This window comes from Schistocerca piceifrons, chromosome 3 (assembly GCF_021461385.2).
Source record: "Schistocerca piceifrons isolate TAMUIC-IGC-003096 chromosome 3, iqSchPice1.1, whole genome shotgun sequence".
Taxonomy (NCBI): Eukaryota; Metazoa; Arthropoda; class Insecta; order Orthoptera; family Acrididae; genus Schistocerca; species Schistocerca piceifrons.
In genome coordinates, this window is record NC_060140.1 from 776,934,350 (window position 1) to 776,953,756 (window position 19,407).

Sequence of the window (19,407 nt, forward strand, 5' to 3'; positions counted from 1 at the left end):
AGTGGACATTAATGGTCTAGCAGTAGCTGTAGGGTTGTCAGTCTCGCCTTCTCTGTATGCAGACAACTTCTGCATGTCGTACTGCTCCGCCTATATGGAGCACCGCCTATATGGAGCCACCACCATGGTTTCCAGTTTTCGGCTGCAAAGTTGTGTGTTACACACTTCTGTCGGCATCACACCGATCATCCAGAACCAAAACTTACCTTAATGACGAACGACTCACGGTAGTGGAGACATACCGATTCTTAGGACTGATTTTAGATGCCTGATTGACATAGCATACTCATCTTCGTCAGTTGAAGCAGAAGTGCTGGCAACACATCAATGCCCTCTGCTGCCTGAGCAACACCAACTGGGGTGCAGATCACTCTATGCTGCTGCAGCTTTACAGAGCCCTTGTGCAATCCCGCCTTGACTATCGTAGTCTGGCTTATGGTTCAGTGGCGCCCTCAGCATTACATTTACTTGTCCCAGTGCACTACTGTGGTGTTTGCCTAGCGACAGGAGCTTTTAGGATGAGCTCTGGTGACCAGAGTCCTTGTGGAGGCCGGAGTCCCTCCATTGCAGGTTAGGCGTGCACAACTGGTGGCCAGTTACATTGCACACGTCCGTAGTTCTCCTTCACATCTGAATCACCGTCTCCTTTTCCCACCCACAGCCATTCATCTCCCACATTGAGGGCCCAGGTCAGGGCTTCCAATTGCAGTTTGTGTCCGATCCCTTCTTTCCGAACCTGGAGTCCTTGCCTTTACCACCTATACTTGAGGTCCATTCATATACACCTCCATGGTGTACACCTAGGCTGCAGATGCGCCTGGACCTTTCACATGGCCCTAAGGACTCCGTTAACCCTACAGCTCTCTGTTGCCACTTCCTCTTGATTCTTGACGTTTACCGAGGCCATGTAGTGGTTTACACCAATGGCTCAATGGCCGATGATCACGACGGCTTCGTGTATGTCCATGGAGGACATATGAACAGCATTTCTTGCCCGATGGCTGCAATGTTTTGACCGCCAAGCTGGTGGCTATATCCCGTGCTATTGAGCACATCCGTTCATGCCCTGGGAAGTCTTTTCTTCTCTGTACTGACTCCTTGAGCAGCCTACAATCTATCAACCAGTGCTACCCTCGTCATCCTTTGGCAGCGACCATCCACGAGTCCATCTGTGCCCTGGAACGGTCCAGTCATTCAGTGGTGTTTGTTTTTACCCCAGGTCACGTCGGCATCCCAAGCAACAAACTTGCCAACAGGCTGGCCAAACAGGCTACGTGGAAACCACTTATGGATATCGGCTTCTCTGCAACTGTCCTGTGTTCATTATTATGCCACAAGGTTTTGCGGCTTTGGGAGACGGAATGGCATAACCTCAGTACACACAACAAACTGCATGCCATTAAGGAGACTACGAATGTGTGGAAGACCTCCACGCGAGCCTCTCGCAGGGACTCTGTGGTTCTCTGTCAGCTCCCCATTGGCCACGCTTGGGTGACACACGGCTACCTCCTGCGCCGTGATGACCCGCCTCAGTGTCGGGGCAGCCCCCGACTGAGAATGGCCCATATCTTCGTGAGCTGTCCTTCTATGGCTGCCTTGAGATGGACTCTTCAATCACCGGACTTGTTTCCATTAATTTTAGCTGACAATGCCTCGTTGGCTAATTTAGTTTTACATTTTATATCTGACGATGGGTTTTTGCTCATGTCCTTTGTCCCTTTGTGTTCTCTACTCTAATGCTTTAATTTTAGGCTGGATGTTTTAATGTGTCGCAGAGTGGCTGGCTTTTCCTTTTATTCTCTTGGGTCAGCCAGCCACAGTTCTCTGCTCCCTTGTTTTTATCCCTTCTATATGTTTCCAGCTTCTCTCTGTGGTTTTCATTTCCTGTTCTGTCGATTTTAGTGTTGGTTGTCCTTCTGCTGTTCTTCTGATTCTTCCTTTTTCCTGTTATTGTGCTGTACATCTCCTTTCTTTTCTTCTTTCCCTTGCGTAATTATTTTACTGGGGACAAGGGACCGATGACCTCTCAGTTTGGTCCCTTCCCCCCCTCCCCCTCTTTTAAATGAACCAACCAACTAACAAGCTATGCATCTTTGGAATGAATTCATCAGTAAATTACAGGAAAGAGAAATAAATTTTGTGATAGCTTAGTGGATACACACTGATGGAAATGGAAGGTGTTTCACCATGAAGCATCAGTTCAGTATTTGTAAACTTGGCAGAGGTCTTCATCACATAATGAGTGTGAAATGATTAAACTTCCATTACATTTGGAGCTGATGCCCACCATCAGCATCAGTATGAGGTGAGACCTATACTCTTGTATCCATTGAGACATGTGAGCAGACAGCCTCCAAATGTAATCATGAAGAATAGGTTGCCAAGCATGAATCACACTGTTGTGTTAGTTCTTGGAGATTGCTGGCTGGCATGAAAGTATCCATCTTCCCATTGCATTACAGACATGCTCCATGGGTGACAAATTGGGGGACCAGACATGCCAGTCAATGATCTATATATTCCTTAAGGGTGATGATGTGCTTCCAGTTCAGCAGAATTTTGTCTCCATTTTATGCCCAATGTTTCAACAACTGAGCCAGTCATCATCTTTAGGTGCTGTGAGTTGTGCTGTTAAGTACATTCGCTGCCTGTACTTCAAGCAGACACTCAACTGTCATTGGTCTTGCGCCACTGTTTGTAGCAAAGTTTGTTTCCCAGCACCCGCTACACCCCTTGATGCTCTTTTGTTTTTCTGATCCCATACTGATGTTCACTAAAATGTACATTCTCTCAGCGTCTCTCAGTTCTGGTGATGCGATGGCTGGTGAGATCATGATAAAATAGTGCCAGACCCCAAGCTCTAATCAAAGTTTACTAGGTTTTCCAACATTTTTCTTTAAATAGACTTCTTGACTACAGTGTCTAAGAAACATTTCATTTGCACCATGATCCTTGTCTTCTTGTACTTCATTTCATGATTATATTTTTGTCAGTGCTGAATGACAGATGAATTGCCTGAATGTTTTAATCACGTGTGTATCTGATGCTTCTGGCACCTCTCCTCCACTGTTCTAATAGTCCGTCCACATAAAAATAGGATAGAATGCTTCAAATTTTTGGGTGTACATATTGATGAAAACTTCAGGCATTTTAGCTGCACAATCGCAATACATATGCTCGCCAATGAAATTCCACAAATAATCCATTAGAATTTGAGAAGAACAGTGATGCAATGTCCACGCCTACACACTAGAGGGAAAAGTGACCTTTATTGCCTATTATTAAAGCTTTCAGTGGCCCAGAAAGGATTTCAGTATGCAGCGACAAAACTTTTTGATCATTCACCTGATAATGTAAAATGTCTGGCAGGAAGCAAAGGAAGTTTTAAATCTAATGTAAAGAAGTTCTCCTGGACGACTCCTACTGTTACATTGGTGAGTTTTGATTAAAAACTGGTAGCCTGGAGACCTTTTTTAAAGGGTAGTTGCATGAGTAGGACTAAAACTGGTGTTCATTTGTGTTAACACTAATCAGATATATATATCCTGTAAACTGACTGACTTACACATCATTTCACTAAAAGGATTATTCAAGTGATCTATGGAACATGTAACTGTCTGAGATGTGCCACATTCACGTGAAATGCAGAGCAAACTCGGCTTTTGAGACCTAGATCATCTTCAGCAATACAAAGACTTTGTTGACTGGTGCAAAATACACTGGATACCATGTTTCAGTAGGAGTCTTGTGAACTGTGTATGGGGTCTGCATGAAGTAGATAAGCATACTTGGCTTTTCTTTCTCTGTGTCATCTCAACCTCTTTCTCATCTGTTCTTGATTTTTGCTACATTGCCCATTCAGTTGTATGATCCGAGTACCCAGTCCTTTGGAATGTTATTCATATCTGTTGTAATTCTTTGGCTAGGTTCTCCTTGTTAGACAGTGCTCAAACTGAATGGACAAGTGTCTTTGGTACCAAATTTCTTTATGAGGTACGATGGTGGCTTGAGGCATGGCGATAGATATAAGTGTGTGTGGTATATACACTGAGACAGGGATGCATGTGGTCCTCTCGTAACCAACATCTTTGAGGAAAGGTAGCCAGCCCTCTTTCAAAAGTTCCAATGATAATTTTATAGTAGGATGAATAGAGCTAAAATGTTCCATATACTGTTAAAGTTTTTTCATTACATGTGGCCACACCACACAACCCCATGTCTGTAAAAACATGGTTTGAACTTGGTGGTTTCTGGTGTGTTTTCTTAAAGATATACCATGCATGTGCTCACCACAACAGGTGACAACAGACCACCAACCTGCAACCCCAATGGTTTGTTTATATTATTTTCCTTCAAATAAGAAATAAGTCAACGTGAGAATTTGCCTAAAAGTTCAATGAAACAACCATCAAACTTCTGTGCAACTTGTTCCAAGGATTCAGAAACAGGTACTCTCAGTAAAATTTTGCCACACTATCCTAATGGATATGTTCGTCATATGTCCCACATTGATTTCTGTGATTATTTGATACACTGTTGCTTGTGTGTTAGCACTAACAACTCTACGCAAAGGCTGTTGCTCTCTCTCTCTCTCTCTCTCTCTCTCTCTCTCTCGTTAAGCGAAGGCCATCAGCAGCTGTGTTGTCTGTGGTGAGAGATAATGCCTGAAGTTTAGTATCCTTGGCAGGCTCTTGACGCTGGGGATCTCGGAATATTGAATTCCCTAACAATTTCCAAAATGGAATTTCCCATTTTGTGTAGTTCCAACTACTGTTCAGTGTTCAAAGTCTGTAAATTTCTGTTGTGCATTCATAATCATGTCAGAAACCTTATCACATGAATCATCTAAGAATAAATTACAACTCTACCAATGCACTGCCTTTTCGTATGTTGTGTACACGATGCTGCCACCATTTGTGCGTGTGTGTATCACTATCCCGTGACTTTTGTCTCATCATTGTATGGTGCATCAATGTTACAAATGTGGGTGTTAAGGGAATACATTCCTTCTGTACTGCAGGAAGCCCCCATTGTAGTGGTGGCACAGCTGTTGGTTTTTAATACACTTAATGATGTTATATGATGAGCCTGACTCCTTGAGGAGAGTTGTCATCTTCCTATCGATTTTTATTTATAGGATTGACATCTTTCTGTCTATAGAAAAAATCATCTTATTTTAGTTTACATGTGACATAAGGATTGCAGTGTTGCCATTTCTGGCTGGAAAACTTGCCGTTTCTTTGACCTCCCACAGATCGCTAAGTACTATCTGTCCTTTCTTATAGATATTTGATCCAAGCAGTGGTTCTTGGTAAGCACTCTACAGGTTTTTATATAACCTCTTTCGTTCCTTCTGGGGGGAGTGAAGCTGCAACATGCTCCACGAAGCTTATGTTAACTGCTGTTGGTAACATTTCTGGAGTGGGCACGAAATTTAGCCCTTTAGTCTAGACCTTCAATGTACCCCAGTCCAGATGATTATCAGATTAATTACTGTACAACTTCTTTCATCTTGTCTTCTTGTACAAGTGACTGAATTTTGCTTTCTGGTTTGCAGACATTTTAAGCTGCATTGATTGTGCTTCTGACCATGTTATATTGTCAACACATTATGAACAAACCAATAGTGTGGTGATGGGTAGTACATTATCACCTGTTGTGACAAACCTATACAAGGAATACTTTGCAGCAAAGACATTAGAATCCACCTAGTTCAAACCAACATGTCCCAATCTATTCATGGATGGCATGTTTATGGTGTGGCCAAAAAATGGTTCAAATGGCTCTAAGCACTATGGGACTTAACTTCTGAGGTCATCAGTCCCCTAGAACTTAGAACTACTTAAACCTAACTAACCTAAGGACATCACACACATCCATACCCGAGGCAGGATTCGAACCTGCAACCGTAGTGGTCACGCGGCTCCAGACTGTAGCACCTAGAATGGCTCGGCCACTCCGGCCGGCAGGTGTGGCCACATAGAATGAAGAAACTTCAAGATTTCCTGGAACATTTAAACTCTATCCATCCTAACATATAATTCATATATATATAAACAAAGATGATGTGACTTACCAAACGAAAGTGCTGGCAGGTCGATAGACAAACAAACAAACACAAACATACATACAAAATTCAAGCTTTCGCAACCAACGGTTGCTTCATCAGGAAAGAGGGAAGGAGAGGGAAAGACGAAAGGATGTGGGTTTTAAGGGAGAGGGTAAGGAGTCATTCCAATCCCGGGAGCGGAAAGACTTATCTTAGGGGGAAAAAAGGACAGGTATACAAGCGCGTGCGCGCCCGCGCCCCCCCCCCCCCCCCACACACACAAAAGCAGACATTTGTTGTGTCTGCTTGTTTGTGTGTGTGTGTGTGTGTGTGTGTGTGTGTGTGTGTGTGTGTGTGTGTGTGTGTGTGTGTGGCGCGAGTGTATACCTGTCCTTTTTTCCCCCTAAGGTAAGTCTTTCCGCTCCCGGGATTGGAATGACTCCTTACCCTCTCCCTTAAAACCCACATCCTTTCGTCTTTCCTTCTCCTTCCCTCTTTCCTGATGAAGCAACCGTTGGTTGCGAAAGCTTGAATTTTGTGTGTATGTTTGTGTTTGTTTGTGTGTGTATTGACCTGCCAGCACTTTCGTTTGGTAAGTCATATCATCTTTGTTTTTAGATATATTTTTCCCACGTGGAATGTTTCCCTCTAGTATATTTCTAACATATAATTCACTATAAATAGGGGCCAGCTACTTTTTCTCAATGTGCTAGTAGTAAGATGATCGCGGGGTCATAGTGTGTATAGAAAACTTGCATTGTGTGCCCCGACACATACTGATCTCTATCTCCAAGCCTCAAACCATTACCACGTGTCACAAAGAAATTTGATGTTAAAAACTCTGGTCAATATAGTTTGAACTCCTTCAGATAAGGAGAGCCATACCAAAGAATTAGGATACCTATGAACAGTGTTACAAAGGAACATGTTCTCAGATCATCATCAAATTGAGTGGGTGTTACAGTTGAGATATAGAATGCCTGACAAAGAATATGAGACTGACACAGAGAAGTTGAGAGAGAAGAGAGGTATAATGCACTCTGCCTTGTTCACATGCATTCTGAGTGATGATCATTGTCTCTTGTTAACAAGTTTCAGATCTGACAGCAAGCTGAAGCATTCCAGAAAGCAATTATTGAAGACTGATTCTCAAATAATGACAAATAAAAATTCGATGGAGATGGGTGATAGGTGCACAGCAGAGGATACATTTATTGTACTGTAGGCTGATTGATCTGAAAGGAGTGCAGTTTTTGAATTTCATAGTAATGTTAGAATTTATTGCACAAATTAATCTTTCTTTTTTTTTAAAAAAAAAAAGAAAAAAGAAAACAGCTTTGGTCAAACCTTCTCAATGACGGACATACATGCTGTAGGACTGTGGTGCCCCACACTCATTTATTTAACTAAATTTTGTGTGATGTTTCCACTTAATTATATCTCAATTGTAGAAATGATGTGTTAGATTTGCCTTAATGTTTAGAACTGATCGTGGTTTGTGGGTGTAGGTTGTAAATAAATGTCACTTCTATGGAAGAAACCACCCAGTGTGAAGTCACAAGTTCTAGATAGTCAATTGACACTAACATTATGAGAAATCAGGCAGGCAGGAAATTGTATCATTGTTTCCCTTCCTATGTGACATGTTGCTCCACCTTACTGAATCAAAATATTTTAATTAATTACTGTGCTCAGATGCAGATAAACAACTTGTTGTAGTAAAAATATTGTATATTTTTTACTCTTACTGCATTACCAATTTGTAAAAATCATTTTTAAAAAGAAACTTACCTCATTATTAAAGATTGCAGTTTGTTTAATTTCTCTTAAGCTGGAGCTTACAGACAAATAGTAATTTGTGATCTCTAAGAATTGGCAACTTGTTGTTTCTCAGTGTCCATTCATGTGAATAGAGGCAAATTATCACTTTGTACTTCTGTTATCTTCAGTAGGTCCACCCTTGAGTGTGAGGTTGGCACAAAAATTTTCTACTTTAAAATTACTCAGTTGGGATCTATACTGACAGTGCTATATACATTTGTAATAATTATAGATAATACCCTTGCCCCTCTGTTGTATACTAACTGCAGAGTAAGATTTTGCAAAGTTATTATTACCACCCTCACAAAATTACAGTGGTCCACAATTTACAAGCTTCATACTTTTTTGAGATACCATATATTGATGCTTCTCCTATCCCACTTAAGATTGAAGCATATAAAGCTTAACTTTTTACATATGGCATTTCTTATCATTCCATTCACTTCAGTAACATGATAGATTGTTCACATGGGTGCTGCTTACGGTGCAATTTTTTTTTTTTACAAATTGCACCCTGAAACGTTTGTTGTGGAATTTTCTGTTTTTGTTAATTATTTCGCTTCTTTCTTCATTTGTTCCTAGCCCTGGCTTTTCAACATTTTCGGGATACATTGAAATTAAAGAAGACTTTGCCATTTGTGTACCACTTCTTTGTATGCCCTCATTGTTTATTAATTCAAATTGATAATGATCCAACACACTTGGCCAGTATGCCTAGTCACTGTCTGCATTTAGTCAAACAAAGATATAAGCAGACCATATTAGGTGACAGCCAAAATACGCTTGAACAAAACCTGGCAGAACTATCACTTTTTAGAACTGAAAGGAAGTGCTGTAACCAAAACTTGTTTCTGTTTGTATTATCACTTTTTTTAGGTGCTATTGGAGTTAGCATACACACATAAATTCAATAATGAACTACACATTTCTAAAAATATTAAGTGGTGCAGTAATCTTGGTATAGAATATTTATTTATTGTATTTTCTTATTTCTTCTTAGTTCCCATCCGTTTACTGCAAAAATCGACGCCGTGCTTTGGAACATACACTGGACAGGTGTGTGCCATTTGCATTTGATTTGGAAGTTGGTATTTTTGCACTTCTATTTTTAATATTTTTTTGTACATGTTCATTAATACACTTGATTTTTTTTCCCTTCAGGTTTCATAATGATGACAATGGAAATGCACCATTCTTTCTCTTTGGTGATTTTAACTTCCGAATTGACACTCAAGGTGTTGTGAAAGTTAGTTTCCATTTGTATATGAACAATTCTTAGAGTATAAACAGTCACCCCACAGCATCTATAGGTTTGCATTTTTGTGTATTTTGCTCACAATTTTATTATCAGATTTTTATTTACTTTGTGTACCTTTTCTTGGCTCCACTGTGTTTGTAGTTTCTGACTTCCATAAATAATAAGATAGATTTTTATTTTGTACTTTAAATTTATATATTTTTACCTCTGTTGTATTGTGGTCTCTTAAGCAGTTTTTAATAGAATGCTGTATTGATAGCAAGCTGTTAAGTATTGACATATTATTACCGCAGTGTGAAATTACACTTAAGGTTATGCTTAGCATTACATCTGGTTGGCATATAACTTTCCTTTTGTAGACATTGATGAACTCTTTCCAGAGATGAAATGTACAATACTGTCAAGTTTTTGAAACATGATTATTTTCTGTGTTTTGTGTAATTATGGCATACCAAGGATATTTCACCAAGTCATGAAGGTAGATGGATGTTACCTCCAGCTTTCTTGTTTATTCAGTAAGGCAGTTTGCATTCCAGGTGTGACTCCCATCTGTAGATGAATGTAATAGGTGCTAGGGTACTGTAGTGGCTTGTTTGTGGTTTTATTGTTGATGATAATGGCAAAGGTAGAAAGTGAAACTTAGCGACAGCACATATCCTACTCATCTTGAATAGTGGTAGTTAGGCTGCTGAGATTAGTGTCCCCATCTGATGGAAGGTTGACCTAAAACAATGTCACAAGCCCTCACTATGCAAGACACTGTGGAAAGATTTGTAATCGACCCAGGGCATTAGCACTAAGTAAGGTGATTTAATTTCACTATTTGTTCTTCCCTTGCCAGCCAACTAATACTGATGACAAGTTCACCATCAGAATTGAAACTAGCCATTCCAAAAGGAGCCCCACCACAGAAGCATAAATTAATGACCCTGGCCACAAAAGGGTGTGTGTTTTCCAGGTGCACAATAACAACTGAAGTGTTATGTTGTTGAATTGTTATTTATTTTTTTAAAAAAACATAACAAATGAGTACTAATATATAAAATATTTGGATAAATCCAAATCATATAAATTATGACTGGAACAGAACTCAAAGCTACATTCTCAAATCTGCCTTGGAGTGCAGTTGATGGCTCACACGAACTTTAAAATACTCAACCTCTCAATAGCTCTAAGTGCTCATATACTTTCTCTATTGAAAATGCCTTTTTTTGCTGTGCTGCCCAGTAAATATGTAAATTACATGGTGCCATATTGTAATACTTTTCTTAATTCTAGAGACTGCATGCTACTTTTGCAGGTGGCTGATATAGTCTGTCGGTAAACTGAAGAGAGAGCGAGCGAGAGAGAGAGTCCGCACTCTGCCTACGAAATTAAAAAAAAATTAAAAGAATTGAAATCATTGATAGAACACAATAGTCTAAAATTGCTATGAACAATTATAGTTTTATAAAAAACAATAAATAAGGTGAACGCCATTTTCATGCATAAATCAGATTTTTTCCCTGACTACTACTGGGAATTTGTCAGAAACAAACCAGAAGTTCGAGAGGTGAATGTTAACTTAATTCACATCAGCTCCCAACTGAAAAATTTAACTGAATAATCCCATACAAAATAATCACATCTGCATATTTTATGATTATAAGAGGGCCCACAACACAGTATTACAACCTAGACTGTTTTCATTTTAAATTGTTGTGGTGTGGCTCCCTAGCCTACAGCCTAGATAGCCTGCACATAAAAGCAGCCGTGATTGTATACACATTTGTGGAAGCTGTACACTGCAGTTCTTGCACCACCAGGAACCTGTTTCTTAACAGGAAAACATTCTAGATATTTATGCTGAAGTGCATCATCACTTGGAAGTGTAGTACTACACACCCAAGTGAGTACTCCTTGTATGATTGTCTTTGTTACAGTCTCTCTTTGATTTACATTTGCTATGTGCTTTGTAATTATTCTGTTGTTTGATTCTCTTTTTAAAAATGCATCGAATGAGCATCAGCTGTGCTCACGTCTTTGTCTTCCTTGTTAGCATAACTCTGTGATGTCAGACCCGCTACCAGCTGCACATGCGCCTACAGGGGCAGTAACCAACCACACAAACCGCCACCATTTTGGCAACATAATCCTATCCTATGGTTCATGAAGTTATAAAGCTAATTTGTAACTTCAGACGACACAAAGGGCTCAACAAAGATATGACCTCAGAGGCGCAAGATATTCTGGCATCGCCATCATGCACTTATCTCTACTCAACTATCAAGAATGCCCTGATACCCACCTCTCGCATTCCAAGGTGAAGACAAGAGAAGCTACTCTGCAGCGAAAAACTAGGGGATCATTCTCCGTCACAGCTACTGCACTGCCTGTGTATGTTAGTAAGCAATGTTGTTAATGAAGACATCCTGCAGAATATTTAGTTACCACACCTGCCATCCGATACACAGAAGATATTAACAGTGTGTACTGGTGATATTGACAAACTTGCACAAACTGCAGATCACATACCAGGGATGTTACCATCTGTGTGCATCACCACAGTTTACCCACAGCCTCGGGCAGATAATACCCTCACTCCATTACAAGCACAGATCTCTGAGCTTGCCGTGCAAGTTTCTACCTTATGAACTCAAGAGCTGCCAATCCTGTCACCACTGCCCACCAGGAAAGCACAGCTGCTCACACCCATCAGCAAGAGTGTGCTAGTACCACTGACAGTTTGGCTCTGAGGTGCAGAACTGCTGTTGACTGTTCATGACAGACTATAATACAGAACTACAGTTACTGGTAGATACATGTCAGTTTATCTGTCCGTCCGCCTGTCAACGACACCGCAAGTGTGAGTATGACCACCTTTTCGCTGCCAATGATTCCACAATCTGAACATATGGTCAAATCACCTTAATGCTAAACTTAGCCTGCGATGCAAATTTGGGTGGCAATTCATCGTAGCAGATGTAAAGTGCTTCATATTCGGAGGACACTTCTTATCTTTCTTTGGACTCCTGCCTGATCTCCATCATCAGCACCAACTTGATACCACTACTAACCTGGTAACCAAGGTCGAGTAAATTATGTGGATGACACTGCAGTGCAAATGATAACCAGTGACTCTCCATTCATAAAGCTTCTGAAGCAGTTGCTAAGCCGGCCGAAGTGGCCGTGCGGTTAAAGGCGCTGCAGTCTGGAACCGCAAGACCGCTACGGTCGCAGGTTCGAATTCTGCCTCGGGCATGGATGTTTGTGATGTCCTTAGGTTAGTTAGGTTTAACTAGTTCTAAATTCTAGGGGACTAATGACCTCAGCAGTTGAGTCCCATAGTGCTCAGAGCCTGAAGCAGTTGCTGGAGAACACATGCTAGATGCCCACACCAGCACCTGTGCAGCATCCAGCAGTACACTGTATATTAACCACACCAGAACCACCGCTTCATGCTCAGCTGCACCACCTGCCACCTGGCACTAGTTAAACGGAAAGTGGCAGAGCATGAATTCCAGTTCATGCTCAAACGGGAAGGTGCCTCCAGTTGACCAGCAGTTGGGTGTCTCCACTGTATGTGGTCCCAAAGGAGAACAATGGATTGTGCCTGTGTGGAGGTTACCGACAGCTTGAGCTAAGAACCATCCCTGACCAGTATCTGATGTTGCATACTGAAGATTTCACTTTCAACATCAGTGATAAATGCATTTTTACCACATAGGATTTAGTGCATGTATTTTACCAGATACCTGCGGCACCAGACAACATTGCTAAGACTGCCATCTGCACACTATTCGGACTGTTTGAATTCACTAGAATGCCTTTTGGACTTTGTAATGCTGCATTCATGTTTCAACGATTCATGGAAGAGATTTTTGTTACGTATACATCAATGTCGTATTGGTCATGTCATTCTAAGACGAACACCTGTCACACTTATGGCAGATTTTCACTCGTCTTTGAGCACATGACAACTTTTTGGCATCACCAATTACTATTGTCGTTTCATTCACAACCACGCCCTCCTGGTTGTACCATTGAATTTCTTACGTGGTGCACTGAGGCTAAAGGACAAGCTGCCATGGAATAGTGAGCTGAGTTGGCATTTATCGAGGTGAAGAACGTCATTGCAGGATGCAACTGGTCACAAATGGTTGCAGTTTGGTAGTTGTGACATCACAGTACAGCAGTTCATTTAATGATAGTATTGTAACATTCTGGAGTTATGAATCTGACAGTTGCTTCAAAAAGTCTTGGAGCTCACTGTCTGCTTGTTGCACTGCAGCAAGAGCTTTGAAATCAACAGTGTCAGTGATTGTTTCAATCCAAGAGAGTGTGTCTGCTGGCACTTTCAGGTCTCTCGCAACTTGGACTATGCAAGTGGTGAACTGTCTGATATAGTCTATATGGCACAGCTGATGTGTTGATCCTTTCTCCGGACACTGGCAGAAAGCAGACATCAGTGGTTTGTGATCTGTGACTGGGTTAAACTGTTGTCCCTCTAACATGTGGCAAAACTTCTTAATGGAGGAGTATGCAGTGTACAGCTCAGTCATATGTAAACCAGTTCCACAATGAAGGTGATAACTTTCAACTGAAAGAAGCCAAGGGCTGCCAGTATTCACCTACTTGCTGTTTCAGTGCAGCACCAATTGCAGTGGCAGACACATAAGTGATGAAACCCTAAAATATTTCACACCAGCCTGCAAGAGATAGACTGGAGTCCAGTTTTCAATGAAACAGATGTGAACAAAAATTATAATATTTTTCTGAACTAATTTATGTCTATCTTTGAAGCCACATTTCCCAAAAAATAATTAAGAACAGTCATGTAGGCACTGTCAATAAGTCATGGATCACTGTAGGAATAAAAACATCCTGCAGATGCTGTATTATTCCCTCAGAACTTGTAATGATCCAAAGAATTACTGTACCCTCCTAAAGAAGCTAATAAATAAGTCAAAACATACGTGCATTAAGTCTGAAATTGATAAGTTTGACAACAAAATAAAAAAAAATGGAATTTAATAAAGTGGCCGAAACAAACAAAAAAATGGGGAACAGGGCACCCATTGAAATTAAACAAGGTACCAATAATGTAAAGAAACCTGAAATGATTGCAGAAATCTTTAACAGGCACTTTTTGTCAGCAGCAGAGAAGACAGGCTGTAAAGGTTCTGTGGACGAGTCATTGGCTCTTCTACAGAAAGCTATTAGTAATAGACCCCCACAATTATCCTTATGTCATGTTACAGTAAAAGAGATTGAAAGAATTATTACCTCATTAAAAAATAAAAAGTCTGTTGGTGTGGACAATATTTCCTGTAAAATAGCAAAATATTTGCTATAAATGTATAAGTTCAGTCTTGGGCAACATTTTCAATACATCTCTGCAAAAAGGAATAGTTCCAACAGACTAAAACTAACTGTAGTGATACCACTCTTTAAAAAAGGTGAGAAAAACAATGTTACAAACTATTGCCCAATCTCCCTCTTAACCATTTTTTCAAAAATTCTTGAAAAACTCATGCACAGGATGATTGTCAATCATCTTAGCTACCACAGTATCCTAAACAAAAGTCAGTTTTAATTTTGTGCTGGTCTTTCTACAGAACAAGCAGTATTGTGTTTCTCCAACCACGTTCTGGAAGCCATGAACAAAAAAATGTCTCCAGTAGGTATTTTTTGTGACCTCTCAAAAGCCTTTGATTGTGTAAACCATCTAATCCTTTTGAAAAGGGCATAATATTTGGTTTGGGTGGAACCGTTGGTTCGTGGCTCCAATCATTGCTAAAGGACCAAAAGCAGACCGTAATGATGAGTGGCTCATCCAGAGAACCTGCTTCATGTAAGTTGTGGAGTGCCACAAGGCTCTGTTTTGAGTCCACTGCTATTTCTCATCTTCATTAATGATCTCCCACTTTGTTCTGATTCAAACAGTAAATTTACTCTCTTGCAGATGACACTACAATTCTGACGATTTTACAGACAACAATCTTGAACAAACTACGAATAAAGTTTCAAAGATTGTAGTTAACTGGTTTTCTTCAAATGGTCTCTCACTCAATACAGATAAAACCCCTTATATGAGATTCCATACTTCACAAAGAAATTTGGAAGAAATTAACATTAAGTGCAGAGATTAAGAAATACAGAAAGCTGAGGTTACAAAATTCCTGAGTGCTTGTATAGACAGCAAATGTAACGGGTCAGCACACATTCTTCAGCTTTATAAAACACTTAGCTCAGCAATATTTGCACTACGGGTTATTGCTTCAATGGCTGAAGCAGACACCATTAAGGCTTCATACTTCAGCTATTTTCATTCATTAATATCATATGCTATTATATTCTGGGGGAACCAACCTCTCACAAAGAAAATTTTCACTGCACAAAAAAAAAATTAGAATAATGAGTGGTGTCCATCACAGGCACTCCTGCAGGTGCTTGTTTCGAAAGATGGGTATCCTTACCACCTCCTCACAATATATCTTTTCCTTGTTGACCTTTTCTGTGAAAACCCTTCTATCTACAAAGATAACACCCAATTTCATCACTATAACACAAGAACCAATAACAGTCTGCACATTGAACTGAAAAGCCTCACTATGGTTTAAAAAGCAGCTTATTACTCCAGCATTAAGCTGTTTAATGCTCTCCCACCACACATCAAATGCCTCTCAAGGTGTACGTGTTAGAGAAACCTTTTTATGCAGTTGATGAATATGTGAAAGAAAATGTATATAATCACTAAATTTGTAAGTGTTGTAAAATTAGCATAATTAATTTTGAGTACTATCATATGCATATGACAAGTATTTATTGGTATTCCTGTATTTCCTTTGGAATATTTAGTTTATCTTGACTCCTGTATATATTACACACCCGTAATATGTGAAACAAAATGTTCTATTAACTAAATGTGCTGTTGTTTAGCTGATATCTTATTTACATTGTATATTTTATTGCATTTATGCAAGATATATTTCAACTGTGTACAATCTGACACATTCCATATCATAAATATATTACTCATCCTTAACATGTGAAACAAAATTTTCTGTTGATTGATTGTGCTGTCATTCAGTTGATTTTCATTTACATTGTATCTTTTTATTGTATTTATACAAGTTATATTTGAGCTATTTAGAATCTGACACATTCCCTATCCTTGTGATTCACTCGTTACCAGGATCTATGGAACAGGAAATGAAATTAAAAATATTCAATAAATAAAATTGACCATTAGGGCAATAGGTGCTGTTGGAAGTGATAACATAGCTTCTGTGTTCCGTAGCAGTTTGTCTTTTGGTCTCAGTAGACCATGCTTGAATTCATTCAGTGGTAGAGCCAGGAGGGCATGGCTGTGAACGAAACCATGATAGAAATTGGTGACACCAAGAAATTGTCATAGTTCTGTACCTGTCATAGGCTGGTGGCGGCCGTATATCTTTAGCATTGATAGTGTAGCGTAGGAATTGAACTTCAGCTTCTCCGAAAATTCACTTTGGTGGGTTGACAAGCAGATTGTGTGCACAAAGACAATTGAAAATTTGCTACAAGTGCAACATGTGTTCTGCCTCAGAGCTTGACATAACCAAAATGTCGTCAGTGCACACATAATAAAAATGTAGGTCATGTCTAACTTCATCCATGAATCATTGAGATGTTTGGGCACCATTACAGAATACAAAAGACATTCTAGTGAATTCAGTGTGTCCAAATGGTGCGCAGATGGCGGTCTTAGCAATATCGTCTGGTGTTGCAGGTATGGGGTAAAACATACATACATAATCCAATGTAGTAAAAATGCACTTGCCATTTATGTTGAATACAAAATCTTCAATACGCAGTAACAGGTACCAGCCAGGAATGGTTCTGGCATTGAGCTGTCTGTAATCTCCTCATGGGCACAATCCATTTTTCTTTGGGAGCACATGCAGTGGAGATGACAGACTATTGCTCGAAGGGTGGTAGGTTCCCTGTGTGTCAACGAGGATTTGTGCTTTGCTGCTTTTAGTTTCTCTGGTGTCAGGCAGCAGGCAGTTTGGTCAAATATGACGTGGTGTACTATCAAGTGCTGTACATGTGCTAGAGAGGGCGTCTATTGTGTGGTATCGAGTCGTTCATGAGGAGCTCTGTGAATGGAGAGTCACTGGTTATCACCCGCACTGGAGTGTCATCCATGTGATTTACTTGCCCTTAAATTACTGAGATGGTTGTGGTATCAAGGAGGCACCTATGGCAGAGGTCATGGAGGAGTCCACAGATGATAAGAAATCAGCTCTGAGTATGGGGCATGTTGTGTCTACTACAATGAACTGCCACTGAAATTTACTTTGCAGGCCTAAGTTTAGTGTTAACGTGTATCAACTATGTGTTAATATTGTGAAACCACTGGCAGGGAAAAAGTGACAGTCATCACAGTTGCAGTGCACCATATGAGCAGATGATAAACTGATAAATCAGCACCCGTTTCTGCCAGGAGCTGTAGCTTTGTAGTGTACTGTCTTGTGAACAGTCAACAGCAGCTATCTGAAGAGCCAATGGCCAACTTCATTGAGTTCCTGTCGAGTTTGCCTTCTTGCGTGGTGGACTGCAGTTTTGCATCTCGGAGCCAAACTGTCAGTGGTGCCAGAAGACTTTCTGACGAGGGTGAGCCGCTGCATTTTCCCAGGGGAGGAGGGCGGGGGTGGCAGCGACAGGATCACTGCCTGGTACTCTGAGTTCATAAGGCAGCAACTTGGGCCCGAGCTCCGTGATCTGCACTTGCAAAGTGGTGGTGATATTTGCCTGAGGGTGTGAGCAACCTGTCTCTACGCATGCAGATGGATAAATCTTCGCTATGTGGCCCATAGTTTGCACAAGCACGTAAATATAACCAGGTCAGGCTGTTAATAACTTCTGCGTGTTACATGGCAGACACAGTAATCAATTACTGTACTGGATTTCTTCGTTGACAGCATTGCTTGCTAACATTCACAGGCGGTGTAGTAGCTGCAATGAAGTGCAGTTTCTTAGCCCTTTTGTGTGGAGTAGCTTCTCATATTTCCTTGTCTTGGATTCCGGGAGACAAGTAATCAGGGTGTTCTTGATAGTTGTGTAGCGAAAAGTGCTGGGTGGTGACACGAGGATGTCTTGCACTTCCATGGCCATATGATTGTTGAGCGCTGCAACAATGTAACGATACTTTGTGTCACCTGCAGTTTCATGCACTAACATAAGTTGGCTTTCTAGCTGTGCAAAATACTGGACAGGATTGTGTTGCCAAATCAATAGCAGTTTTACCATCACACAATTGGTTATTGTGCCTTTAGGCACATGTGCAGTTGGTAGCATTGTTTGACGCCATGGAGTTGTGGTGATAAGGACTCAAAAGATGTATGACGTGATTGATGTGGATGGTGCTTACTTAGCATGATGTGCATGATAGGAGATGTCAGTGACTGTCTAATATCATGTCTATGTCACCAGTTGTTGTGGGTGTAATAAATGAATGCTTTGATTTGTACCACATCCCTAAAGGTTCTCTTTCTTAATGGGATAGACAAAACATAAATGAATGAAATTGTGCACAACAATACGGAAATAATAGATTGCTACTCATCACACAGGTGGTGTTGAGTTGCAGACACGCTCAGCGAAAAGGAATGGTAGAAGTATTTCAGCTTTCAGTCAGTCTTTATTCAGAAGTAAAAAACTCTCACACATTCACGCAACTCGCACATCACCATCATTGTTTCCAGACACTGAGGTGTAGGTCGTCTTCTAGCATTGTTTTTCATTTGGCAACAGCCTATCCTTTCCATATTATTATCATTCCGTCTCTCCATTTTTTTGAACTTGTATGTGAGCAGACATTTATTAACACATTTGTTTTACTTGAAAATTTGATGAGGATAACAAGAGGACCAATAGAAGTTGCATATGAGAATGAACAGAATAAATGTGATTCACCAGTTGATGATATAAAAGAAATGAAACAATATAAATTTGGTAGGGTAGTGTTGTCATGCATTATCTGTAAGAAGTGGAGAAAACATAATTAGCATGGAAGGAATATGTGCAGATAAATATAACTGTAAATGTTACTTCAGCATGTCCAAGTTTATTTTATTTTATTAATTGTGAGAATGGACATTATTTGCAGTACTTTTTTTGTAGCTCGTGTTATTTAAATACAGTTTGCTTTAGCATTTATTATTTACTGACTGCTTGCACATGACAGATTTTGGCAGTGTACTGTCATTTGTCCTATTCTTATTTTGCGTTGTGATGGCATTTCCACATCACT

At 40.2% G+C, this 19,407-nt stretch overlaps 1 protein-coding gene across 7 annotated transcripts in view; it reads left to right on the forward strand.

Moving 5' to 3' along the window:
* LOC124787685 (inositol polyphosphate-5-phosphatase A) overlaps positions 1–19,407 on the forward strand; it is a 330,769-nt gene that overhangs the window by 146,911 nt on the left and 164,451 nt on the right. For 5 of the 7 annotated variants that reach the window (XM_047254512.1, XM_047254513.1, XM_047254507.1 and 2 more), the window contains 2 exons: positions 8,871–8,926; positions 9,032–9,116. The exons of 1 other annotated variant lie outside the window; for it this stretch is intronic. In XM_047254512.1, coding sequence (XP_047110468.1) covers positions 8,871–8,926; positions 9,032–9,116 — 141 coding nt within the window. Of the gene's footprint in view, positions 1–8,870; positions 8,927–9,031; positions 9,117–19,407 lie in introns of those variants that run through there. One more of the 7 variants, XM_047254511.1, reaches the window with a different exon arrangement.